At 35.3% G+C, this 18,839-nt stretch overlaps 2 protein-coding genes across 30 annotated transcripts in view; one reads left to right on the forward strand and one right to left on the reverse strand.

Moving 5' to 3' along the window:
- Positions 1-18,839, reverse strand: part of LOC128016052 (uncharacterized) — an 87,021-nt gene that overhangs the window by 30,576 nt on the left and 37,606 nt on the right. The window lies entirely within an intron of this gene.
- The window catches only part of LOC128016054 (ral GTPase-activating protein subunit beta-like), a 24,620-nt gene continuing 5,928 nt past the window's right edge, over positions 148-18,839 (forward strand). Inside the window, exons 1-20 of one of the 2 annotated variants that reach the window (XM_052600402.1) lie at positions 148-276; positions 351-529; positions 716-766; positions 1,795-1,842; positions 2,020-2,067; positions 5,166-5,317; positions 5,438-5,645; positions 8,614-8,815; positions 8,975-9,142; positions 9,223-9,337; positions 9,426-9,573; positions 10,395-10,459; positions 10,587-10,725; positions 11,785-11,906; positions 12,997-13,179; positions 14,038-14,189; positions 14,269-14,456; positions 14,536-14,639; positions 17,084-17,239; positions 17,614-17,823. In XM_052600402.1, coding sequence (XP_052456362.1) covers positions 158-276; positions 351-529; positions 716-766; positions 1,795-1,842; positions 2,020-2,067; positions 5,166-5,317; positions 5,438-5,645; positions 8,614-8,815; positions 8,975-9,142; positions 9,223-9,337; positions 9,426-9,573; positions 10,395-10,459; positions 10,587-10,725; positions 11,785-11,906; positions 12,997-13,179; positions 14,038-14,189; positions 14,269-14,456; positions 14,536-14,639; positions 17,084-17,239; positions 17,614-17,823 — 2,757 coding nt within the window. In that variant the 5' untranslated portion in view covers positions 148-157. Of the gene's footprint in view, positions 277-350; positions 530-715; positions 767-1,794; positions 1,843-2,019; positions 2,068-5,165; positions 5,318-5,437; positions 5,646-8,613; positions 8,816-8,974; positions 9,143-9,222; positions 9,338-9,425; positions 9,574-10,394; positions 10,460-10,586; positions 10,726-11,772; positions 11,907-12,996; positions 13,180-14,037; positions 14,190-14,268; positions 14,457-14,535; positions 14,640-17,083; positions 17,240-17,613; positions 17,824-18,839 lie in introns of both variants that reach the window. The other variant, XM_052600403.1, reaches the window with a different exon arrangement.

Genomic DNA, 18,839 nt, shown 5'->3' on the forward strand with positions numbered 1-18,839 from the left:
CATTTGACAACATTTATCCAAAGCGAGTTATTGCATTAATCTATGCATTGCCTGCTCTACTGTTTGAGCTACAGCAATCGGTAAACACACAGCGATGCTTTTGTTTGCTTGCCCTTCATCTCATTTGTTTTGTTGTCCACACAGGCTTCTGCGGTTCATGTACGGCCCGTCCTTCCCTCCGTTTAAAGTTCCCGAGGAAGACGCCGGCCTCATCCCAGCGGAGATGGACAACGACTGTGTGTCTCAGACGTGGTATCGATTTCTACACATGCTCAGGTCTGCATCTTCATGTCTCAGTCCGCTGGGTCCTTTCTGATCATAGTTACTTACGTAAGTTGTTCGTTCATCAGTAACCCCGTGGACCTGAGCAATCCCGTCATAGTGAGTTCCACCCCAAAGTTTCAGGAGCAGCTGCTCGGAGGAAACGGCGTTCCTCACGAGGTCATTCAGCACCCCTGTCTCAAACAGCTTCCTCAGATCTTCTTCAGAGCGATGAGGGGCGTCAGCTGCCTCGTGGACGCTTTCCTCGGTACGATCACATTACAAGGCTCTCTTATCAATTGCATTGGTTTTTTTATGCTATTAACATGATACCACGATACCAACCAACCGAGCTACTAATCTCAGATGTTGTTTTAGTTTTGTGGTTTGGTTTTCCTGATCATTTGATTTAAATCTCTGTTGACACCAGCTTTGACTGTTTTTCCATTTCTAGGTGTTGCTGTTTGTAAGAAACTCGAGTGTCGTGAAACTCTGCCCTTTTCTGGTACTTACTCTTAGCCCTTTTTCCTCTGACATGGTGCTGGAAACTGCTTCACAAGTGCATAGTGTTCATTTAAATAACACCAACTCAACATAGTCGCATATATTTCAGTCATATTGCAGTATTGCATATGATTGCAGTGCAGTATTGCATATAATTGCAGTGCAGTATTGCATATAATTGCAGTTCAGTATTGCAATATTGCAAATAATTGCAGTGCAGTATTGCATATAATTGCAGTTCAGTATTGCATATAATTGCAGTGCAGTATTGCATATAATTGCAGTGCAGTATTGCATATAATTGCAGTGCAGTATTGCATATAATTGCAGTGCAGTATTGCATATAATTGCAGTGCAGTATTGCATATAATTGCAGTGCAGTATTGCATATAATTGCAGTGCAGTTTTGCATATAATTGCAGTGCAGTTTTGCAATATTGCATATAATTGCAGTGCAGTTTTGCAATATTGCAAATAATTGCAGTTCAGTATTGCATATAATTGCAGTGCAGTATTGCATATAATTGCAGTGCAGTATTGCATATAATTGCAGTGCAGTATTGCATATAATTGCAGTGCAGTATTGCATATAATTGCAGTGCAGTATTGCATATAATTGCAGTGCAGTATTGCAATATTGCAAATAATTTTTGCAAATAATAATTGTTTTTGCAATATTGCTGATTTATTGGATTTTTGGTTAAATTATAAGTTCAAGAATGTTCAGGCATTTAAAATGAATAGAAAATAAACTTGATTTCATTATTTTCTTCATACAGACAGTATTTGTCTGTTGTTGAATGTAGCAATTAGTTCTTGTTTTTAAGTGAATATTTAGTCAGAATTTAATGTAATTATGTCTGATTATCCACCGTCTTTGTGACCAGATTGTCACATCTCAGTGTACTTGGTTTTGATAGTTCTATCTCATAACTGCACATGCTCTTGGTTTGTTCACAATAACCTGACGTGTTGTGTCCATATGAGTTTCTTACATTTCTTCAGAGGTCTTGTTTTATGTTTTCTCAGGAGTCACAGTGTCTAGGAGCAATATTCAGGACAGACTTCCCTCTATAGGTACACTAAAACTGTCCAAAACTAATCAGTTAGTGACTAACAGAGAACTTGACTACCCAAAACTGATTCTGGAGGTGTTTGGGTGTAACTCGCATATCCTGATTAGGGACATTTTCCAAAATTGTGTTGTAATTCTTCCTTTTTGAGTTTACTGTGTAATGCCATTTTCTTCCCCAGGTGTTGCTGTATCTCGGAACAATTTTCGAGACAGACTCCCATCTTATGGTATTTGATAACGCGCCTCTGACTAATCAAGAGGGAGTTTGATGAGGATTGTAGATGCACGAGGACTTTTAGATCAAAGATCCCTGTGTTGTGGAAATCAATTATTTATTGTTAATTATCTTGTTGATTGCCTTGTTTTTGCTCCCATACAAGTTAAATCATTGCCCAGAATGAATGTGAACATACTTATTGGTTGGCACCCAGTCTAAAATCAAACTAGCATTTAAAGATTTAAAAACCTCTTGAAATTAAAATGTGGCATATTGTTGCTGTCTGTAGCTTTGAGATCATTTAACATTTTTTATATATATATATATATATCTATATATATATATATATATCTATATATATATATATATAGATATATAGATATATATATATATATATAGATATATCTATATATATAGATATATCTATATATATAGATATATCTATATATATATATATATATATATATAGATATATATATATATATATATATATATATATATATATATATATATATAGATATATATATATATAGATATATATATATATATATATATATATATATAGATATATATATATATAGATATATATATATATATATATAGATATATATATATATATATATAGATATATATATATATATAGATATATATATATATATATATATATATATATATAGATATATATATATATAGATATATATATAGATATATATATATATAGATATATATATATATCTATATATATAGATATATATATATATGCGCATGTTTAACAGTTTTAAAATGAAATAAAAACGTAAAATAAAAAAAATAATAATAAAAAAATAAAAAAATAGAAAATTAAAAAAAAAAAAAAAAATTTAAATATTGTAATAATTTGTATATTACAGTATGTATGTATATAGTCAAATTAAATCCTCTGCTATCTAGGAACTTTATGTCATCTATTTAATTCAAATATCAGTCCAGTGTGATGTTGACATAATCTAAAGACTGTTAGATATTTAAAAAATAAATGCCTTTAATGTCCTGCTCCAACTTCATGTTTCTTTAATACGGGGTCTTTAATATCCCATCTGTGAGGTGGAGGTATACATGAAGAAATGGCTCTAATATCAGCTATCAGCTTTCCACTTACAAGCAACTATCAATAAACTCTTTCGGTTTAAATCTTTCTGGAACTTTCTGGAATACAGGATGTCAAGAGTGAGATCGGATTCCTTTGCCGGCCAATCAGTATGTCCACAGAGGTTTTAGGCAAATAGGCAAATTTGAATGCAGGGGTTTCTAGCATTTACTGCCAATCATCAGCTGAGCTGGGATGCTGTAATGCATCGCTAATGGAGTATGTGTCTGGTTGCATTTCATTGCATCTCTGGAAACTTTCGAAATGCTGTGAACAGGTCTCTCTCGCATTATAAGCAAATCTCAGTCACAAACAGTCCTATTTAAGAACTGAACACAATACTTTATAGTTCTGGTCTAGAATAAAAGAATAAGAATTAGGTTGCAACCTTGTTTCTAGACTTAACTAAATATCGTTTGCAAAGGACAAATAAAAATATATAACTTCAGTGTCCATTCAAGCTAATTTTTTTTCTCAACCTGTAACTTCAAGAAGAAATGAGTGATCTGAAGGCTCATAATGCGAGGGACATCGGTGTTTGAATTCAAGATTATTGTGTGTGTGTGTGTGTTGGAGAATAGTTGGGTATTGGGGAATAGTTCACCCAATAATGCAAATCATTTACTCACCATCATGGCGACACCCATGTGACCTTCTTTCTTCAGCGGAGAACTAATAGAGTTGTTTAGCAGAATCTTTTTGCATTCTATGAAAGCAGACAGTGATCAGGACAAAAATAAAACTATATACAAATTGGTCCATGTGTCTGTGCACTATATATAAGTTGTTATCCGTTGGCAGGTTTATCTTCATGGCTTGTGAGAACCAATGGCATCTGATGGCTTAGAAGTGAAAAACCTGTTGGTGTTCCACAGAATGAAAGTCATACAGGTTTAGAACAACATGAGGGTGTGTAAATGATGATGAAGTTTCATTTGTGGGTGAATAATACCTTTAAAGTTGGTGAATCTTGCACTAATGTCCTAATCAGTACTCGTCATGAAGCATCAGGGATATACATGTTCATTTTACACCCTAAATTGTTTCATTCATTCATTAATTTTATTTATAGTGCACTTTACAACTGCTTCTGCAGACCAAAGTGCGGTACAATCAACATGGCGCTACTTACAGTACATAAAACAACAAACAGTCCAAGTAAAAACACTCAAACTAGCCCAACCCCTTGAAGGATCATGACACAAAGTAATTTTTAACCTCAGCTTTAAAGGTTTAATGAATTTAATCTCTCTAATCTCGGATGGTTGACTGCAACAGCAAAGGCCTGATCCCCTTTCAGCTTTATATGTGTTTGTGGGATAGTAAGAAACAACTTATTAGTTGATCTTAAAGGTCTAGATGAATGACAGAAAGTAATAAGTTCAGATACATAAGAAGGAGCCATTACATACACTGCCTTAAACACATGCAAAATAGCCTTATATTCGTCACCTTCTATTATACTCCTTATATTCTTTACCATATACTCTTAACCTCTTCTAGACATACAAAAATTATATGTAAACCACAATTCTCTCCAGGTTTCAAAGGGAGATCAGTTTGTGTATCATCAGCATAAAAATGGTAAGACATGCCATGTTTATTAAAAATCGAGCCCAGAGAAAGCATGTACAAGGAAAACAATACAGGGCCAATAACAGAGCCCTGAGGAACCCCAGAACCCTTTTTATGTAACAAATGGTTTAGAATATCTTTTTGTTTAGTGATTATGTTTCACAGAGCTAAATAGTTTGATGTTTTAATGGCAAAATCCAAGAAACATCTGTCGCATCATCCGAAAAGCCTCTTTCATTTTGCATTTTCTCATATTTTAGGGCCGAAATGGATCTGCGGAGATATTGTCCTGTCGTTATATATCTATATATGGCAGGTGCTTTATGGCTGAATAGGTGTCCAGACATGATCTCTGGTTTTAATTCTTTGGTTTTCTTGCTTCTCCACTTGTTTGATTGCTCTCATAGGTATTTCCCGCCCCCGGTCAGACAGTGCTCCGCCCACACCTGTCAATCGGCTCAGTATGCCCACGCCCCCAGCGACAACCAACACTACACCCCCTCACAACCGCAGGCACCGCCCAACCGCTGTTGTCAAAACAACCAGCAAAGCCTCAACGGTATGACCATCAAAAACAGAAGCCCTACCCTACAAATTTCTTTATCTCTTATCCTCAGAAATTCGTGTCCACTTCTCAAAAACCAACATATCGTCTATAATTTACTCTTCCACTCCAAAGACTAGTCAGACCAAAGTGTCGCACCAGCCGTCATCCACTTCCCCGCTCTCCAGCCCAAACCAGGCGAGCTCCGAGCCACGGCCGCTTCCAGCTCCGACCCGTCCGAAGGTCAACAGCGTGCTCAATCTGTTCGGCCAATGGCTGTTTGACGCTGCGCTGGTCCACTGTAAACTCCACTCCGGCCTGAGCAGAGACAGCAGCATGACCGGTAAGCCTCGAAACGTGTTATAACCAATACAGCGGTCACCCGTTTTCATTTGTTTTTCATTTCTCTACTTATTTTACCTGTTGAGGGTGTTTTTATTTCCTTTTTATTTTATTAAATATTCCTACCTGCAAGATTGTGCCACATTCAGGGTTCGTCTCCAGGGGTGTTACACAAGCGTAGATGCTGTGAAACAGTTATTCTGAATTTTGTGATCTTGCAAAACTAGTGAGGTTTAATATTATGGATTTTAGAGGCCTTAAATTGCATTTATAATTCAGTTCAATCAATCTGTAGAGGCCATGAGATCAATTCCCAATGAAAATGTATACCAGTTGCTTTGGATTTAAATGCATGAAGGTAAATGAGATGTATGCAGAATTGCTTAAATTCAGTGAACATGTTATTTTATAGACTATTTCAATTCACAAACAATTTCTAAAACGGAAAAACACTCTTCATCCATTTGTCATTGGATTTTGAAACTGGTGCAAATCACCCAAAAAATGAACTTGTTCTGAAGATGTGCTAACCCTCAAATCATGTAAGATGAGTTTGTTTCTTCATCAGATTTGTGGAAGCGTAGCATTGCATCAGTGTCTCATCAATGGATGCTCTGCAGTGGATGGGTGCCGTCAGAATGAGAGTCCAAACAGCTGAAAAAAACATCATTCTGACGGCACCCATTCACTGCAGAGCATCCATTGATGAGACACTGATGCAATGCTACATTTCCACAAATCTGATGAAGAAGATACAAACTTTCTTTTTTGCTAACACTTTTCTTTTAGTAGGTATCAAACAAATAAAAGTCAATGAATTTAAATTGGTCTACCAATTGTTTTGTGCACGTATGTGAAGTACAGTAAAAGTAGATTTATGATGTGTTAACATTAGCTCGTGTTAGTTTCCTCTCATGGCAACCAGACAGTTTTTATGCATCACACTGTTGAGAATGTGTCATTAATCTAGTCGTATTTTGTATGTAGTGAATTGATTGAAATCATTCTGTGGAGTTGTTAATAGCATTGCATACAACTTGCATTGTTATCATTTTTTTGCATGATGGGTAACTGAAACTCTTTTTAATGGTCTCCCTGTGTCTTTAAAAGCACAAAAGCAGAACGAAACGTCTGAATAGTTTACTGAACTCTACAACTGCTGTTCTTTGATTTGTTTCCATTTTATCTCTGTTATCTTGCAGCAACATTTTTCCAAATTCTTCTTTCTTATAAATCTTGTAAGTAGGAACACAAGCTTTACCAGTTGCAGTTCTTTGGTTCATTTCAGTTGGTTTACTTCCGTCTTTTTTGTTTCTTTGGTTGACACCGTCACTCGTCCATTGTTGCAGTACTTGTTTTCTTGGGGCAAGAGACTTGTGCATAAAACTGCTTGAGTTAAAAGGTCCATGGAGTGTTTTGACTGCTGCCCAAATCTCATTGGCTCAACTGCTACAAATATTCAGGATCCTGCGGTGGGCCGAGACCATCACGTGACCCGAGAATGTTTGTTGCGCTTGATCCTTCTCCTTGATTCAACTTACCCACCATCATTAAACCCAGTTCCTATCCATACCATCTCCCGAAGGACCTCTACTAACAGATCTTCTCCAAAGAAACACACCCACCAGTCTTATTTTGAGTTATTCCCCAGCATTCATTTGACAGCTTTTGTTTTACGTTAGCATTTTCATTGGTTCATTTTATGTTTTTGTATGGATATTCCTGCATGTCGTGGTTGTTGGTGCAATTTGTCTCAGCCATATCGTGCCTTACTGTCTTAATTTAGGATGCTGGATTATAGAAATCGGCCTTTTGATTAACGTTTGCCATATATGAAATCCAACTGAGATGCTCTGATAACAGGGAGACTGACCAGGAGATGTAGAAGAGCACGTCTCGAGACGTTCGCACACAAACACGATTGAACATTACTGTATTTTGCGTGATCCCAACAAGGCCGTTTCCTCCAAACGTGCCGCCAAAGTCCCATTAGATTTGCACTCGCTTCCTACTGCCAATGAAATCATGCGAAAGTCCTGTCAAACAAATGTAATCAACCCTCGTAGAAGGATAAAGCTTCTGTAGCTTGGATATTTTATAGGTACAAATGGTAAATAGTATGAAATAACAGTTAAACATAGTATTAAAATCAGAAGTTTGGAATAATTACGCAGTAGAACATTTTAGAAGCATCATGTGACACTGAAGATGCTGAAAATTCAACTTTTGATAACAGGAATAAATTACAGTTTACAGTATACTCACTTAGAAAACAGCTTTTTTATATTCTAATAATATTTCAGAATTTTTACTATTTTTTTTATTTTTATTATTGACAAGCATAGGAGACTTCTTTCAAAAAAAGTATTCCAGACTTTTGCCATTTAATTGTCAGAATGTCCAGCATTTTTATTTCTCTGAATGTCCTATGCATTTTAAAGTTAATTTGTCTCTATGCTTCTCCATTTCTAGCCTGTGTAATAAAACCTCACACAATTTATCCAGTAATTATTGCTATTGACCTAAAGATCAAGTTTGATGGCGTTTTGACCTTTTAATAATTACATTATTTTTCAAAGCTAATTAACAACATTATTTTATATTAAATTCGAAAGAATATTATCTATAATAATTATTATTATGACTTTGTTTTATAAAAGTTAATTAACTATAAAAAAAAAATATTTTGTTATATATTAAAAATGAAACATTCCATTTTAAGCCATTGTAATATATTTATGTAGCACCTTTTTTTTTCTTTTTTTTTTTAGTAGTTTAATTAACAGAAAATCTTAAAATCGCTTTCCCCTTGCGGTCACATTTATTAGATTAGAGCACATGATTTGTGGTTTTCTACTGAAGATCTCTTTGTCAGCAATCCCTGTCATGGCCTCCTGTTCTCCGCGTGTGAAAGCGTCTCTGAGTGTGTGCGCTTGTGTCTCTCCTTCCTGTCTCTGTCTCTCTCTCAGCCCTGGCGACTCAAGCTGGAGTTGAACTGAGACGTAAAGGCTCTCAGATGTCCACAGACACCATGGTGTCCAACCCCATGTTCGACGCCAATGAGTTTCCTGATAACTACGAGTCGGGTCGAGCCGAAGCGTGTGGGACGCTGTGCAGGATCTTCTGCAGTAAGAAGACCGGAGAAGACATACTTCCAGTGTACCTGTCCAGGTAATCACCAGCTCACTCTACTAGTCAAACGTTTCCAATAAACACGTTTTTTCATGTTTCTGAAAAGACTCTTCATGCTCAACAGTCCTGCATTTCTATTTCATTAAAAGAAACCAAGTACGCATTCTATTGACTAAGGGTGATGTTCTGTTCTGGCAGGTTCTACATGGTTCTCATCCAGGGTCTCCAGATATCAGACTTCATCTGCAGGCCGGTTTTAGCCAGCATCATCCTCAACTCTTCAGCTCTGTTCTGCTCCGATCTCAAAGGGATCAATGTTGTGGTTCCTTACTTCATATCTGCGCTGGAGACCATCCTCCCGGATCGGTGAGCAGTGACTTCTGATTTCAGAGTAATATGACTCCACCACGCTGTGTGTTTAATCCACGTTTCTTCTGCTCCAACAGAGAGTTGTCTAAGTTTAAGTCGTATGTGAACCCCACCGAGCTGAGGAGAGCTTCCATCCATATCCTGCTGTCTATGATTCCTCTTCCTCACCACTTTGGGAACGTCAAATCAGAGGTGGAACTTTTTTTAATAAATGTTCTCTGTAGCTTTGAGATATTAAATACAAATGAAATTGGCTGTGGATTTCTAATCACATTTGCAGGTTTTGTTGGAGGGGAAATTCAGCAATGATGACAGCTCTCTTCATGACAAGGCGGTCACCTTCCTCTCCCTCAAGCTGCGATTGGTCAATATTTTGATTGGCGCCCTGCAAACAGAGACCGACTCGATCAATACACAGATGATTCTAGGTATTCAATACGTGCATTTACTGAAAACATACAAATCTGATTGGATGAGCCTCGTTCAAACCCTTCATATCTGATATACACAAACTTGTGACTGAACTCGTATATTAATATTAATTAGCCATTAAGCTAATTAATTATTTAAATATTTAAAAAAAATATCAACAATTTTATTATTATTTTAATATTTATTATTATTATTATTATTATTATTATTTATTATTTTATGATAGGTAAAAATTTAAAGCCTGAATGCACTGTAGGTCGCTTTGAATAAAAGTGTCTGCTAAATCCATAAATTAATTAATTAATTAAATTAAATTAATATTTTATAAAATAATAATAAAAAAATATTAACCATTTTTATTATTGGAATATTTGTATAATATTATTTAGAAATTATTATTATTTTTAATAAAAGCTAATTAACCATATTATTAGTCTATATTATTATATTAGAAAAATACCGGTATTATTATTTTTTAAAAGCTAATTAACAATAATAATAATCTATATTATTACACTAGAAAAATAGTATTATTATTACCATTATTGCATTATAAAAGCTTATTCATTGCTTTAATATTTTATCATTCATTAGAAAAATAAAAATATAGTAATTATAATTAATATTAATATTATTAAATTATTTTTTAAAAGCAATAAGGAAGTATTTAGTGATTTTACCACAGCCCGCTTTGCATCATGCCGACCAAATCTCCTTAACCGTAATAAAATCAGCTTTGAGTTATTGCTTTTGTTTGGTTTATGCATATTTAACAGTAATAAGTGTCAATAATAACTGCATTTCTCTCTGTTTATAGCGGCAATGCTGAATATCGTCCAGGATTCGGCTCTGTTGGAGTCTGTTGGTGCTCAAGCTGAAGTGGTATGAGTTATACTTTCTATTTATTTATGAGCTTGAAATAGATTTGAAGTGTCAGCAACATGAAAAGTGATTAAGAGCAATCCCAGTTTACCAGTTAATAATGGCACTGTGTCTCTGCTCTGTGTAGGGCAGTGTGGATGGAAGCCATTCTCTGGATAAGAGCCACAGTCGTAATAACAGCGGCATCAGCAACGCTAGCGCAGGCAGCTCCGAGGCTACGACTCCAGACAGTGAACGCCCCGCACAGGCCCTGATGAGGGACTACGGTAAGCCCAGAGGGACACTGTGCACAACCGACTGATGCAATGGAGCTTTTAACAAAAACACTGAGAAAAAAAAATGCTTTGCATAAATGTAAAAGCTCAATAAGATTTCAGCCATTTAATTTTTCCAGTAATGCCATCATAAAGCAGCTTAAATGTAAATTTTTTTTTTTTTTTTTTTTTTTTTTTTTTTTTTGCTTCATTGGAATGGGATGAAACTTAGTGACTTTTGTCCATTAGTAATGTAAACACACAAAAAAAATCATGGACATGATTCGGAAATGTTAAAGGGTTGAAACGTAAAAAAGTAACACTTGGTACCTTCGAAATGACTGTGGAAAAAATAGCTGATAAAAATTCTATAAATATTGCACAGTATCATAAAATCCACTCAAAATTCTAAATATACAATTAAAAAAAGAAAGAAAGTAACATTTCAAGGCTTCGATCACTTTTGACCTCAAAGGTGCCAAGTGAGACCCAAAAATCAAGAGGCCCTGATGGATACCTGTGCTTTTCTTCTTAAAACATTCATAAAGTGCATTTGAAGAATGCGACGTAATGCATGTTCGTAGAAGCTGCATGCCGTTTGTCAAACATGTTTATGGTGCATTTTATTTATATAGCACCATTAAACACAATCAGTTTGCTGTAAAACAAGATAAACAGAAACCGGTACATTACAAAGCAATACAATAACATTATTAAAATACATCACTTGCACATTTTAAAACGCCTGTCTGCGAATGAATGTGGAATGAAGTTGATGTTTCTTCAACGTGCAATTCTCATTGAATGTCTTTAACCAGTTTTTGTTGTGTATAATGAATGCTTTTCTTTATTTGCAAAGCATGATGTCATATGAAGCGTCTGTTGTTATGATTTTGCTGGACTAAATCATCAGTGTGTGTATCTAGCGAGCGATGAGGTGTTGTTGTGCATGTGGAAGGTTTACGGTTGTTGCATCTCTGTGCCTGGCTTGCGTCTGGTGTGTGTGTGTGTGTGTGTTACTAACCCGCTGTCTGTGGCGTGCTGTGTGTTATATCCCAGCTCTCCACACAGACACAGCGCCCGGGCTTCTGATCCGCAGCATCCACCTGCTGACCCAGAGACTCAACTCTCAGTGGAGACTGGACATGAGCATCTCACTGGCCGCCCTCGAGCTGCTGGCCGGCCTCGCCAAGGTTTAATAATAATGCAGTTTTTCATTGCAACAATTAAAATGTTTCATGTTTTTAAAAAAATAAGTATCTTCTGCTCACCAGGGCTGCATTTATTTAGTGAAAAAACAGTTAAAATTGTAAAATATTATTGCAATTTAAATTAAATGTTTTCTATATTAATATATATAAAAATTTTATTTATTTCTGTGGTGCACATCTGTATTTTCAGCATCCAGTCTTTAGTGTCACATGATCTTCAGAAATCATTTTAATATACTGATTTACTGCTCAAGGAACATTTCTGATTACCGTATTTTCCGGACAATAAGTCGCACTTTTTTTCATAGTTTGGCTGGTCCTGAGACTTATAGTCAGGTGCGACTTATTTATCAAAATTAATTTGACATGAACCGAGAGAAATTAACTAAAAATGAACCAAGAGAAAACATTACCGTCTCCAGCCGCCAGAGGGCGCTCTATGCTGCTCAGATCTCCTGTAGTCTACACTGAAGACATAGAGCGCCCTCTCGTGGCTGGAGAAGGTAATGTTTTCTCTTGGTTCTAAATAAATGCGATTTATAGTCCAGTACGACTTATATATGTTTTTTTCATCATCATGACGTATTTTTGGACTGATGCGACTTATATTCAGGTGCGACTTATAGTCTGAAAAATACGAATATTATCAATGTTGGAATCAGTAGCACTAATAAAAAAATGGGGTTTGGAGTTTTTTTTTTTTTATTATTACGGATGCATTAAATTAAAAAAAAAACATTTTACATGTTTTCATCATTGATAATCATCAGAAATGTTTCTTGAGCAGGAAAAATTAGCATATTTTCATGATTTCTGATGATCATGTGACACTGGAGACTGGAGGAATGATGCTGAAAATACAGAAAAATAAATTACAGTTTAACAGATATTCAGACAGAAAACAGTTATTTGAAATTGCAATATTTTTTAGCAATTTTTACTGTATTTTTGATTAAATTAATGCAGCCGTGTTGAGCATGAGATTTGTTTCAAAAATATATATTTTTAAAAATCATCCCTATTCCACTTTAGGAGCACTTTCTATAAACGATGTGCATGTTTCTCCGTCCAGGTGAAGGTGAGCGTGGAGTCGTCGGATCGTAAGCGTGCCGTCAGCTCCGTCTGCAGTTATATCGTGTATCAGTGCAGTCGTCCGGCTCCGCTTCACTCCAGAGATCTGCACTCCATGATCGTGGCTGCGTTCCACTGTCTGTGCGTCTGGCTCACGGAGCACCCCGACATGCTCAATGAGAAGGTACCTCCGCTTCAGCTCTTTTACTGTCGGGAGATGATGAAACTTATCTGTGAAGCTGAAAACAACAGCAAACTTCAATCGTTAACTTCCCTGTTATGGTGATACATTTAGGAAGTTTGATTTAATTCCACTTCATCGCTTCAGTGATTTTTCTATACATTATCTTCTAAAAACAAAAATGCATTTTTTTTATATGATTTTTGAAATAGGTTTTTTTTGCTCATTAATGCTGCATTTATTTTATAAAAATTGTGAAATATTATTAAAATTTTAAATAACTGTTGTCTATATGAATATATATTAAAATGTAATTTATTTCTGAGATCAAAGCTGTATTTTTCAGCATCATTATTCCAGTCTTCAGTGTCACATGATCTTCAGAAATCATGAAAATATACTAAATAAATATTTCTGATTATAAACAGTGTTGATGTTGAATATTTCTGTGATATTTTCAGGAATATACGTTTCAAAACAACAGCATTTATTTGTAATATAAATGTTTTGTAACAATATAAATGTCTTAACTTCTGATCAGTTTAATGCATTCTTGCTGAATAAAACCTTTTTTTTTTTAAGAAAGAAATATTACAGAGCCCAAACTTTTTAACAGTAGCATACTTTATTATATTGCTGCATATATATAGATATACGTGTTTGTGTGAACAAAAAAATAATAATTTGTGGAAAACATGCCTTGAATGTTTTAACTAGATTCTTTCTCCTGTTTGGAGCAGATCTTGAAACAACATCGTTATGAAGATTTAGTTGTTGTTTTTTGTTGTGGCCACTCATCTGTTGTTTGATCTGAATCTGTTTGATTCTATGAGCTCGCTCTTGTTTTATCGTGTCTTTAAGGATTGTCTGATCGAGGTGCTGGAAATCGTCGAGCTCGGGATCTCGGGCAGTAAGTCCAAAACCAGCGAACAGGAAGTGAAGTACAAAGGTGATAAAGAGCACAACCCGGCGTCGATGAGGGTCAAAGATGCTGCCGAGGCCACGTTATCCTGGTGAGCGTCCTTCTTAAACTACGGGTGATTTCTCTCCCCGGTCGTCTGTGATGTGTGTGTGTGTGTGTGTGTGTTTCAGTATAATGCAGGTGTTAGGAGCGTTCCCGTCTCCCAGCGGCTCCGCGTCGCCCTGCAGTCTCCTGAACGAGGACACGCTGATCAAATACTCCCGACTCACCTCCACGTCTCACAGCAACTTCAGATACTTCGTCCTGGACAACTCGGTGATCCTGGCCATGCTGGAGCAGCCGCTGGGAAACGAGCAGAGTGAGACGACACACGTGTTATCATCATCCTCTGCTGTGTTATCTGCTCTGGTTTCTCATCACTGTGTTTGTGTCAGCAGACCCCTGTCCGTCAGTCACCATGTTGATCAGAGGCATGTCTGGACGACACGCGTGGACAATGCAGCTCTTCCATCAGCCTCGAGGAGCAAGAGCCAATCAGAAGGTCAGACTCAGTCTCAACCACCAATCAGGATGAAGAAGCGCTTTTAGTAGCCAATCAGAAACGTTTAAAATAGCCTGGGAGAGAATGTTGCCTCTCAGAATCAGTTTTTGCAAAAAAGGCTTAATTATATCTAGTTTGACGAGTTCAAAAAAAAAAAAAAAAAATATATATATATATATATATATATATATTAGAGCTGAAACAACGAATCGATTTAATCGATTAAAATCGATTATTAAAATAGTTGTCAACTAATTTAGTAATCGATTCGTCGCTAAATAAATTTTATTTGCCATAAGCGGCTCATTTCGTGCATATTTCAAATCTGCGGTGACCAAAGTGTGGCAGTAATGAGCCACCGGAGGTTTTACTCAGCCAGTACAGCAGGTGAAGTAGCGAATAGCCAATAGCTGGCCTCGTTTTATGTCACGTGCTTCTCGAACAGCGTCTCTGCAGCATTCAGCGGGAAGTGGGAGTACTTTACTTTGAGCCTTCAAAATGAAGAGTAACCTGTAAACTCTGCACTACTGAACTGTTTAAGGGGCCGTTCACATATCGTGTATTTTGCGTGCTCAAGTTCGTTATTTCCTATGTAGGCGCGCAGTATGCACTCTCATAATGGAAGCGACGCGGTCGCGACACGCATGCGGTGCGATGCGCCCGTTTTTCCAGGCGCGTCCACACCGCATCCATTTATCCTTTGCTGAAATTTCCGGGTCTTCATGGAGAGGGCACGTCATGGAGAGAGCACGTCATGGTTGCTTAGCAAAGGCAGACGCCTCAGGGGCGCTTCTTCCCGAGCTCTTTGGAAAGAAGGAGAAAGCGGCGCGACTAGCGTTTTCCACGCGTTTTTAGGTGCGATATGTGAACGGCCCCTAAAAATTTTATTTGTGAAGATTCTCCAGTACAAGGTTGTTTGCAAATGTTTAGTCGTAAAAGCTGATAACATTGTTTTTTTAACAGTTAACATTTAAAGCTTTACAAACATGTTATGTGATCAGTTTGTCGTTTACCAGTTCATAATTCAGACTTGCAGCCTAATTATGACTGAATGAGAGAGGTAAATGTTTGAGTATATTTAAAATGCACTTCTTTTCTAAGTATTCACTGCTCTTTTTCACACAGCAGGTTTTTTGTGTGTGTCCCAATTTTTTTTTTTCTGGACAACCTTCTGATGGATTTTACTTTAAATTGTGAGTTCCATTCAGGTTTCATGCCATTGGCACTTTTTTTTCGAAGGATTGTTTACAATTTCACAGCATAAGCTATAAAGCTTTTTCCCAGTAAATAATAAAATACAATGCACTGCAATTTTATTCTGTTTTATCCTTATACTTCGTGAAAATATGTTCTCAAAGATTCCTTAAGCTTTGTTTGGGATGTTAAACTACTTTAGGAGCTCTAAGGACTGCCATGGTGAAAACAATATTTGAAATCTCCTTGTGAATTTTGCTAGAGTATGGGTCAGTGTTTTGATTGCAGAAGAGTTCGACAAAGGATTACTAACATAATAAAACAACTCCAGGTATATTTTTGATGAGGATATGACAATGCAAAATGGTTAAAATCTCTTAAAAATCTATGCTGAATGATAAAGACCCTTTATTAATAATTTACTTGGGGGGAAAAATGGAAAAAACTAAAATATAAGTACATAAACCGATTAATCGATTAATCGTAAAAATAATCGACAGATTAATCGATTATCAAAATAATCGTTAGTTGCAGCCCTAATATATATATATATATATATATATATATATATATATATATATATATATATATATATATATATATATATATATATATATATAATTAATTTTTTTTTTTTTTTTTTTTTTTTTTTTTTTTTTACAAAGCGAGAATGAATATTTATCAAAATGCAGTCAAACCAAAATGTATCCAGACACCAGATATAATTTGTTTATATTTATTTTAATATCCTCGTTTATGTAATTGAGGAAAGGACGACCAGTAAAATTTTGGGTCTTAAAATTATTCATACACTTTTTTTATTTTTATTTTCTGACCTTGCTTTGCTTCTGACACAGTTGAGTTCTTGTCATATTTTATTACCATACCATAAACTATAGCGAATAAACTGCGATAATTTGTGAAAGGAAATGCATCTTTTAACTTGGAAAAAATAAGTTCAAAAACTCAATTTAATGTTAAGTTTAGAAATAAATGCGCTTTTTCATCAAATCTGTGTTTTCTGTGGCTTTTGGATGTAAAACACCAGCGGATGAAACAGAAGCAGAAATTGTTTTTGTTTTCTTCCGTCACTGGCTGTAATTCTAACCTTGAAATCCTAAGCATAAAATAACATCATCCATGTGGAAATAATGCATCATATTTAATGAGAAAGTGTGACATGCTCAAACAAAAACCCACTAGTATCCAGTTAGTGTGATGATTATACTCCTTCTCTTTATGTCCCGCAGCAAGTGTTTGTTCCTGAAAGCCGTCCTGCTCCCAAAAACGATGTCGGGATTCGGTTTAACGTCAAGCACAGGCCGTTCCCAGAGGAAGTGGATAAGATCCCGTTCGTGAAAGCCGACCTGAGCATCCCGGATCTCCATGACATTGTGGATAAAGAGGTAACGTTCTGGCCTCTTAATTACAAGTTTAGTAACTTCCGTTTCTAATGCATTTATGTACTTTAAAACTATAAAACAGCACACTTTAAGGATCCACTGCACTGGTGTAAATCAAGCTTTTATGTATTAAATAAATGCCAGGATGCTATTAACAAGATTGCATTGTAAGAATTTGACTTTGTGTCATATTTGAAGAAGTTTGCATCATTGATTCCGATATTTTTTTTGATATTGTCGATATTTTCCGATATTTTCTCGCGGCTCTTGATCTATAAATGTGTTTATCAGAAAGGATACAGTCACAGTCGTCTTGTTTCCGTGCTCACTGTGTGTGTGTGTGTGTGTGTGTGTACGTGTGTGTGTGTGTGTTTCAGCTGGAGCAGCAGCACGAGAAGCTGCGAGGCGTGATGGGAAAGCAGATCGATTACGAGACCAAACTGGAGCACTGCACGGAGGACTTGTGGAGGAACAAACCCTTCCCAGATCCGCTGACAGACTGTAAACCTCCGGCTCCCGCTCAAGAGTTCCAGACGGCCCGCCTCTTCCTGTCGCACTTCGGCTTCCTGTCACTAGAGGCGCTCAAGGTACGAGATCAGACGTCTGATGATTGCTTTGAGAAGGATCGATCAGTATCTCCGAGCTTGTTCCAGCTGTCAATTCTGATTCAAATGACATACTTTAGGGTAAATATTGTGTGATATTATGTAAAATGTAAAGGAATAATTCACACAACATTTGTGGTTTATTTTATTTTAAATCAAACACACATTTCCTGTCTGAATGAAGATAAATTATAGATTTTTATTTTATATATATATATATACTGTATTTTTGTATATTTCTAATTCATTTTTTTATATATATATATATTTATAATGAACAGTTAATAATGTAAAGAAAAATATTTATTATAAAAAATATTTTTAACCAATATCGCACAGCTTTGGTGATTTTATATTTTATTTTATATCAAACACACATCTCCTATCCAAATAAAGATAAATCATATATTTTTGCTGTAATTTAGTATTATTTTTAGATACAATTACTGTACTTTTTATATTTCAAAGTCGCTATTATTTTTAGAATTCAAATTTGAATAGTTAACAGTTAATAATGTAAATACAAATATTTATTCAAAAAATACATTTTTAACTAATAAAATATAGATTTTATTTTATATCAAACACACATTTCCTATCTAAATGAATATAAATTATAGATTTTTTTTTGTTTTATATACAATTACTGTATTTTTTATATATTTCAAACTCGTTTTATTTTCAGATTTTTAATTAATATTTATTATAAAAATAGTTTTAACCAATATCAATATTTTATATAAAACACATTTTCTATCTGAATGAGCATATGCATATTTTTGTTTTATTTAGATACTATTAAACTGTTTTTTATATTTTTCATTTTTAATTTAATAATTGATATAATAATGTAAATTAAAAAGAATAATATACAAATATATATTAACAAATATTTAAACCGTATAATACAGCATTTGGGATTTTATCTTATTATTTTATTACATCTATATGTTTTATTTCATTAAAAAAAACAACCGCAGACAAGCCTCACCAAGTCA

Source organism: Carassius gibelio, chromosome A6 (genome assembly GCF_023724105.1).
Source record: "Carassius gibelio isolate Cgi1373 ecotype wild population from Czech Republic chromosome A6, carGib1.2-hapl.c, whole genome shotgun sequence".
Classification (NCBI taxonomy): domain Eukaryota; kingdom Metazoa; phylum Chordata; class Actinopteri; order Cypriniformes; family Cyprinidae; genus Carassius; species Carassius gibelio.